This window comes from Chenopodium album, chromosome 10 (assembly GCF_948465745.1).
Source record: "Chenopodium album chromosome 10, dcCheAlbu1.1, whole genome shotgun sequence".
In the NCBI taxonomy this organism is placed as follows: domain Eukaryota; kingdom Viridiplantae; phylum Streptophyta; class Magnoliopsida; order Caryophyllales; family Amaranthaceae; genus Chenopodium; species Chenopodium album.
Genome location: NC_137843.1, coordinates 43572940 through 43582221, shown reverse-complemented (window position 1 = coordinate 43582221; position 9282 = coordinate 43572940). Strand labels below are relative to the sequence as shown.

At 34.5% G+C, this 9282-nt stretch overlaps 1 protein-coding gene across 1 annotated transcript; it reads left to right on the top strand.

Annotated features, from left to right (window-relative positions):
* Positions 1–1334: 1334 nt before the first annotated feature.
* LOC145563956 (chalcone synthase-like) lies at positions 1335–3632 on the top strand. Its single transcript, XM_081624336.1, has 2 exons — positions 1335–1708; positions 2409–3632. The coding sequence occupies exons 1-2, from the start codon at positions 1531–1533 to the stop codon at positions 3404–3406; spliced, it is 1176 nt and encodes a 391-aa protein (XP_081480462.1). The 5' UTR covers positions 1335–1530; the 3' UTR covers positions 3407–3632.
* The last annotated feature ends 5650 nt before the right edge of the window (positions 3633–9282 follow it).

The following is a 9282-nucleotide window of genomic DNA, read 5'->3' as shown; positions in this document are numbered from 1 at the left end:
TACTATGCAAGTTACCAACATACCATTGATATAATTAAAGTGTGGTACCACCACTTTTTTTTTCTCTTCCCACATGAATGACAGTCTTGTAAAAAGTAGGATGATCTACACTAGATCTACCTCTCTATTTCAATTTGTCTCTCGTTTTCTCTCTTTATCATGTACTTTTATCAATATTTTAATATATGATATGCATTTATAAATTCATATTCCATATATTTTCTTCGTTCCAATAATATTGCAATATAGATGAAATTATGCATTCCAAAAGACATTTTACATTTTAAATATCTATATTTGTATAATAGTAAAATATTAAATAAAATTATTGTGAAAGTATTTTATAAGACGAATCTAACAAGATCCCACATGACTATATTTTATTCAACGTATAAATCATATTATATGGTCAAACAAGAGTGATGAATAGCGCAAAATTTTACAGTGGTCATTTGAAAAATGATTACCATATTATTTTAATGATATATAATATGATTGGTTCATCTTTTCACGTTATAAAATGGCCACAATTACTCTTATAATATCTACGATGTAAATATAAATTTTGAAAATTTAAATTCAACATTAAATAAATATTTTTTGAAAAACTATAAAATAAGAATAAAAATTACATAAATAAAACTAAAAATTGGATAAATAAAAAAAAAAAGTTGATAATACTATTTAATACCATTAATAAATTAATATAGTTAATTACTTGAAAAAAATATGTCAATTATGAACTATATAATCATTAAAATATTATGATAATCATATTTCAACAGACTAATGTAAAATTTTCATCCATTGTTATAATATTATTAAAACGAAGGAAGTATGTGTTAGGACTTCCTCCAAATTGAGTCCCTTCATCAAGACATATAAGTCTACCCCAAAAAAAAAAAAAAAAAAAAAAAAAAAGAAAAAAAAAGAAAAAAAAAGCCAACACCTTTAAAAATAAGGACAAAACACACATAAAAATCTAGTAAAGTAAGGGTAACCATCAATTGTTTTTATACCCTCACTCTTTGTTGTAGTCCTTGAAAATAATGCTTAGATGACGATATTTATTTTCCTTCTTTGATACATGGGGCTAAGATACCAAGTACTTGGGCAAATAAAAAACCAAAAGTCACACAGTGTTTCATATCAAAATGTGCAATGCAATATCTACCATCACTTAACCATGCCTAACTCCCAAACCCACGTGTTCCTAAATCTGTCCGTCCATCCAACCTACCCCCTACAGTTATATATCTCACGAGTTGTACTACTATCTCTTACAATACTATTGGAACTATGTCTACGTGCTCTTCTTTCTCTAATCTCTATCATTTTCTTACTTAACTTTCTCCAACTAACCTTCTTCTTAAATTCCAATTATATTATATAAATATACTCACAAAGTGCTACACTATATATATATAGGCTAAGTACTTTGATTAAGATAAGCTAAGTTTTATCTAGTATATATTCTCTTAGCTTTATAATTTTGCTAGGGAACGTTGTTGTGCTAGGTATCTAGCTTAAATGGCTTCCCTTGATGAAATCCGCCAAGCTCAGCGTGCCGATGGACCAGCCGCGATCTTGGCTATTGGTACCGCGACTCCACCCAATTGTGTTTATCAAGCTGATTATCCGGATTATTACTTCCGTGTTACTAAGAGTGAGCATATGACTGATTTAAAGGAGAAATTTAGGCGCATGTGTAAGTCTTTTTTTTTTTACTCATTTTAGCTCATCACATTTATTAATTTTGTTGATGTTTATAATTTATACATTAAATTATATTTCTTGTGTGGAAAATGAAAATGAAATGATGCACTGGATGGTTTTATTTGTTTTAACATGCAATTTCTTCATATTAATATTAATACACTAATCGATCCACAAGCTGGAATTATATTGTGATTAGACAATTATATTCCAAGAATTTATCAAAGAAATATAAGATTGTGGATAGATTCAGCAAACATCTATAATGTCTACTGTATAATATTAAGCGTAGAAGAATTTTATTTGGCAAAGATTCATGTAAAATTTGAGGAGAGACAAATTTGATTGAGTTTCCTTAGGAACTTGCATAGTTGCATGCAAAGAATGTGCTTATCTAATTATTTTAATTTAGAAGAAAAATGACTAATGAGTTTAAACAATATCCTAAAAGCGCACTTTCAATTTCCCAATAAATGAAATCTCACTGGTATATACTTCCTCCCTTTCAATTTATTTATCCCATTTATTTAAAAAATGTACAAGATTTATATAAGACAAGTAAAATGAAACTAAGGAAATAAGAGGTACACATATTTTTTTTGTGATTATTATGCCTGTCTCCTAGATTAAATTAAAAGATACGCCTAAAATTGTACTAACCTTGTAAATTTTGCCGTTATTAAATTTTATAGGTGACAAATCAATGATCAAGAAACGTTACATGTACTTAACTGAAGACATACTCAAGGAGAAACCAAACATGTGCGAGTATATGGGCTCATCACTAGACACTAGACAAGACATGGTGGTTGCCGAAGTCCCTAGGCTCGGCAAAGAAGCCGCGGTCAAGGCTATTAAGGAATGGGGGCAGCCTAAGTCCAAGATCACCCATGTTATCATGTGCACCACCTCTGGCGTTGACATGCCAGGGGCGGATTACCAGCTCACTAAGCTCCTCGGCCTACGCCCTTCTGTTCGCCGCTTCATGCTCTACCAACAAGGTTGCTTTGCTGGTGGGACAGTCCTCCGTCTCGCCAAGGATCTCGCGGAGAACAACCGCGGGGCTAGAGTCCTTGTGGTTTGTTCTGAGATCACGGCTATTTGTTTCCGTGGGCCTACTGAGACTCACTTGGACTCAATGGTGGGCCAGGCCCTTTTTGGGGACGGGGCCGGAGCATTGATTGTCGGTGCGGATCCAGTAGAGTCCATTGAGCGGCCTTTATTTAAGATGGTGTGGGCAGCCCAAACTTTACTTCCGGACTCTGAGGGTGCAATTGATGGACACTTGCGTGAAGTGGGCCTGACTTTTCATCTACTGAAAGATGTTCCTGGCCTAATTTCTAAGAATATTAACAAGGCCCTCGAGGATGCCTTTAAACCCCTTGGAATTGATGATTGGAACTCTCTCTTTTGGATCGCTCATCCTGGTGGTCCCGCTATTCTAGACCAAGTCGAGGCCAAACTAGGCCTCGACGAAGAAAAACTTACCGCCACACGTAACGTGTTACGTGACTTTGGTAATATGTCGAGTGCTTGTGTTTTATTCATCCTAGACGAGATGAGGAAGAAGTCGTCCAAGGAAGGGAAATCGACTACTGGTGATGGGCTAGACTGGGGTGTTTTGTTTGGGTTTGGTCCCGGCCTCACCGTCGAAACTGTTGTCCTTCACAGTGTTCCTTTGACCTATTGAAGTTGTTTTTGGATGTCTACCCCATAAAACATGAGTGGCAGTTAAATTTGCGACAATATCTGCTATGATTCTAGTACTAGTAATTATTATTATCTTCCAGTGGTCCATTGCAATGTAATTTATTTATAGTATTCTTAATTAATATTTACGTGAGTTTGTTATGGTTATTTTTATGTGCGGAAATGGAACACAATACTACTGTAACTACTTGGATATACTATTACTATTGTGACTTTCAAAAAGAGACGTCCATTGTTATTTTGATATATATTTTCTTGTAGTTTGCAATACATATAGAAAAATGTTGGTAAAAGAAAAATAAATTACATTAATACACATACTTTTAAAGGAATAAAGCAGAGAATATTACATTCGTATAATGGAATCTACAAATAACAAATGGAATAAAAAAGTAATGGGTTGTGTATTTGAAAATACATACAAAGTATAATAATACCCCTGTATTTGAATGTTTTAAGGTTTATTGTCTGCATACAAATTAATGCAATTAAAGATAGAGTGTTGATGCGGTAAAACGATAACTAGTCACAACTATATATAATTGAAATTCACCATAAATCCAAGGGCTAAGGCAAGATCTTTCATTTAGAACTACTACTATAGTCTATAGTTCATAATCTTAATCCCTATGAGAAAGTAAAAAAAATCTTAAAAAAATTAAATTAAAGAGGGCATTTATTGATAGTAATCTCAGATATGTAAATCCAGCCCGAATTGCGAGTTAAGCCCAAAGTTGTTACTCCCTCAATTTTTTCAGGTGCTACACATTGTATTTACATAATGGTTTTGACTCGAAACTTTACTAATATATGCTTGTAACACTCAAATCAATTGTTATTTTATAAATATTAAATATGTTGTTCTATTCTACAAATTGTATACATTAATAACATTAAATTTTACTATTTTTAATAATACGAAGTATACAATTACATAAATAGATAGATAGACAAATAAAAGTCGTGCCTCCAATGTATGTTTGATCAAAGTGCAACACTAAAAAAAAAATGCTATCAAGCAGATGTCACAAAGAAAAATAATACACGATTATATCAAATTATCAATGATAAATGAGAAAATGCTTTCATAGATGGATTATGACACTAGGCATGAAGTAGCTGCAACACAATGGCAATTGGCAAGTGGCAAAAGTAGTTTTTTAAGAGTCGCTAAGTCAACGAGGCTCACTTATCTACTGCACTAGAGTACTAGGGTAGTACTAATTATGGATTTTAATGACCAGGTGTTAAAGCTTAAGAGTTATGATGATGAGAATAAGCATACTTTCACTAATGAGATTTCTCTAATTGTTATGATTAGAATAAGTGAAGTTGATTTTGGAAATGGAAGAGTAATCTGCATATGAAAACTCAAGGAGACTCTAAGGAAAGTTAAAGAAAGTAGAAGAAGAGTTCCTTGATGGAACTAACTGAGTTGCCTAACAGGAACATGAAGAGAAGCTTTCTAACAGAAGCTTGACAGCAAGTTGAGAAGCTTGAATTGGTCTGCGTTGAAGACGGCAAGTTTCATAAGAACTTGGCCTGCGAAGTTCCAGCAAGGAGCTGAGCTGGAGTAAGATGGACAACAGGATCTCAATCCTGGACTGCGTGAAGCCCAAGTATCCATAACCCACAGCATTGACGAACAATCTTGCTAGAATATATAAGTTTATTTTTCTAAGGATTGTTGTAAATATGTTAGGTTAGTTTATGCTTGAAATTTATTAGAAGCGTGGCAAAGATTGGTAAGTCTTATAAATGGAAAGTTAATAAAAAATAAGTTTTAATTTATAAAAATATTTTCTAAAAGATTTTATTTTTAAAATTCCACTTTTACATGATAATATTCTTTCCTTAAATTTATCTTCAATAAGGTTTCTAAAGAGATCTTCTTCGCAAAAAATTTACATAAAAACGTATTTTATGAAATTGGTAGTTTTATAATTCTATCTTTTGGAAAATCCTACTTTACATACAAGTACCTCTTGTATATAAAAAAGATTTCATAATTAACACAACTTGTGAGTTTATACATGAAGAATCCGAAGAGAGCTCTAGAGTGTAACTTTGTCAAGTCTAAACTTTCTCATATTAGTTTTGGATTCCATGTGTAGCTTTCCTATCACATATTAGAAGTCAAGTGTTTGTATTGTTTTGGTTTGGGTGAGTGATTAGCTTATAGCATATAGTTTGTAGGCTTCTAGATTGAAGTTGAGTGAGGGAGTACTCATAGGGTTTTACTATGTAGCAAGTTCAGTCTAGAACTTGTGAGTAAAAGTCTGTTTATAATAATTGTAACTAGGAGAGTTTTCCCTATCATAGTGAAGTAATTTGGTGTGTGAAATCCCTAAGAAGATCGAGGTTTTACATCCAATTGGGCCCTGAAAAGTTTACTCGTAAAATCTTGTTTGCATTGCTAAGTTCCTTTTATATTCTATATCCCGCAAAACTAGTCACTAGGAACTCACATACAATTCACCCCCCTCTCTTGTCGTCTCAACCAACACTAGGATTTTGCTAAGGAACGACCTCATGGCATGGTTTTAGATAACAATTTAAATTATTTCTTAAAATAATATTTAATTTATAATGTATATCAAATTCATCAATCATTATAATTATTATTTATTTCTATTTAATATTTTTTTTATTATCTCTCTAATCCAAAGACTCTATGGTAATTAGTTATTGCCTGAATTCATTGTTATCAACCTTTAGGGTCAAATGAGAAGGTCTTTAAAATGAAAAGGATTTTATGTTCACAATTTTTGTATTGAATGTGCATATTTTTCGAACTAAATATGCAAACAAAAATTTGACAGGAATTCAATGTGCATAAATTTTGAACATAATGTGCACATTTTCTGATTTTTTAGAAAATTCAAAATTTTTGTTAGTTCAAAAATCAATTTTGCACATTTGGTGAAAAAAATATGCACATTTAGTGAAAAACTTTTTGCACATTTCTTCCTTCTCATTTTAAGAAACTTCTTATTGGATCCCAACCCAATATATATATATATATATATATATATATATATATATATATATATGCCATCTCAACCATCTTTTATTAATGTTTTTAAATTTCACATAATATTATATATTCCTTTCATTTATTAAGTAAATTAGAATATATGCATATGATGTAAAAATAAAAGTAACACCCAAGGTGATAGGAATAGTGTCCTTCGAACAAGTGTATTATTCCGATAGAGGGTTTGGAGCTATTGAAAAGCTATTTATTCAGTAAGTTCAAGTTATCGGAATGCCTAGGTGGAGGCCGCTTCCGATCAGTAATATTAATGCATAATTAATATTACAGCTTAATCTTGACTGAATCCTTCGGGTCACACCCAAGCAACTAACGATCCGACATGACGAATTAATTCGGAAGGAATTAATGAGTCGCTCGAGTAATAATTATTCAGACGTCGGAAATCGAGCTAGGGTCGTCGAAACCGAGCGTCGCAAGTCGATTCGAATTAATTAAAGACGAGACGGTAAAATCACTAATTAATCAACAATTTACCCAAATACCCCTAGAATCAGAATGCCCTGAGCAAACCGAATGCTAGGGGCATTTGGTATAGCCAAGGTGGCTAGCATGCGCACCAAGCCAAGGTGGCTACCATGTGCACCAAGCCAAGCCAAGGCTGCTAGCGCACCAAGGCTAGCATGGCACGCTCATAGCCGCAGCTGCTATGGCGCCAGCAAGCTAGTAAGGCACGCACATAGCAGCAGCTATGGCGCGCCATTGTGCTAGCTGCGCTTGCGGGCAGGTGCGGGGAAGGCAGGCAGCAGCGCACAGCAGTCCGCAATAATGCGTGGCGTGCTGGCGCATGTTGCTGGGCAGTGCGCGCAGCTGGCGTACCCAGCTAAGGGGTCAAGCAGCCAGTTGGGCAGCCTTGGCGCCCAAGGCTAGCAGCGCCAGGTGGCGCGCGTGGATTGGGCCATGGGGGTGCTGGCCAGTTCTCTTGGAAGCCTTGGGGATCAAGTTTGGTTCCCCCCCCCCCCTTGTGATCCTTACCTAACCCCTTCTCTTAGTATGTCACTTATTGATTAATTAGTTGTTGGCTATTTTCTTTTGTTTTTTATTTAAAAATAAAAGGAGAAAATTGATTTTACTAACTCTTCCACATTAATGGGAGAGTGGATTTCTCACTTGAGTTTCCCTATAAATACCCCACTTGGGAAATGGGAAAGCTCACTTGAGTAAGAGCTCAGTTAGGCATCTCCACTTGAGAGAAAATCTATAAGCTTATTAATTACTCGGGTAGTCTTTTTGGTCGGACTTGGCTAACCTCCAAATAGTAGACCGGTCAGGTCGAGTTGTGGGTGGACTTCGTTGGAGGTCCTTGTCATTTGTGAGGCTCGACTTTTCTCAAGCAAGAGCTCCATCCAGTTGAGCGAAGCACGCTACAAGGGTAATTACTCTATTCTTATTATTTATGCATTTTGTTATATTAATTGTGAGTTTGTTCTTAGGCTCGGGTTTTATTTCCGCGGTAAGTTGGACTCATCAAAACCCAACACAAGGCAACGCTCGAACTATTACACACTAAATATACAAATATTCGAACATAATTATTAAATTTAAAAAGTACACAAACTAGTTACCCGAGACATCGCACGAGGTACACACTAGTTAAAATTTGTAAGCCGAGCATCGCATGGGTGCTATTCTTGTTTTAAATAATAATATTAAACACAAACTCTACACAAACCCAGAAATCAAAATCAAATCAAACATTCAAAAACCCAAATTAAAACCTAAAAAAAAAAGGGGGGGGGGGGGGGGGGGGAAACCAATTAACTCAACGGAAACATTGAAATCAATTTGTTGAACTCAACAGTGAATTGAAATCAACGAAGTTGACAAGGATCGTCAGACTCAACTTGTTGAACTCAACGGTGAATCAAAATCAATGGTGGTGCAGTTGTTTCCATTGTGGGCTGATTTGTTGGTGTTTGTTGTTGCGGTGGAGGTGGTGGCGATGTGGGCTGTTTTGCGGTGGAGGTGATGGCTGGGTAATTGGGGTGCGATGTTGTTGTTGCAGTTTCTTGTTTTGGGGGAGGAGGAGAGAGAAATAAAGAAGGTATGGGCTTCCTTGGGGAGTAAAGAGTTTTAGTTTTAGAAAGGAATCAGGTTCTTGTAAAGTGTGATTGTGTTTATGTTATGTGATGTGGAAATGTTCATATTAGCCAGCAAATGATGTATATTAGCGATTAAAATGAACATAATAGCTAATTGATGTCTGATATAAGACAAGGAATATATCAACTAACAAGTGAAGCATATCAGCTAATAAAAGAAACATACTCCCTCCGTCCCTTTATTACATGTCTATTTCTCATTTTGCACGGGAATTAAGAAAGTTAAAGATTCCTTAAAACTAAAAATTGGGAGTACAAATATGCATGTGGGGTTAGAGAGAGATAGAGAGAAAGAAAAAGGTGGTTGAGAATTAGGAGAGAGAAAGTATTGGGAATTGATGTAAAGTACAAAAAAGAAGAGGAAAAATGATGACTAATCATCAAAACAAGAATAATATTTATAAATAGAAACAGACATTTAATTTTGATCACCCAAAAAGGAATACAGGCATGTAATAAAGGGACGGAGGGAGTAAAATAACATGGAAAATCCAATTTTTTTTTATATGAGAAGCTAATTTTGCACAAATATTTACTCCCTCCGTCCCTAAATTACATTCCTTTTTGAAAATTTACACGGGAATTAAGAAGCGAAGAATAAGACAAATAATAATAATTAGATAATGCAATAGGAAATACAAAGATAGAGTAGCTATTACTCATGACATGTCATCAATCCTTTGCAAAAAAAAAGGACCA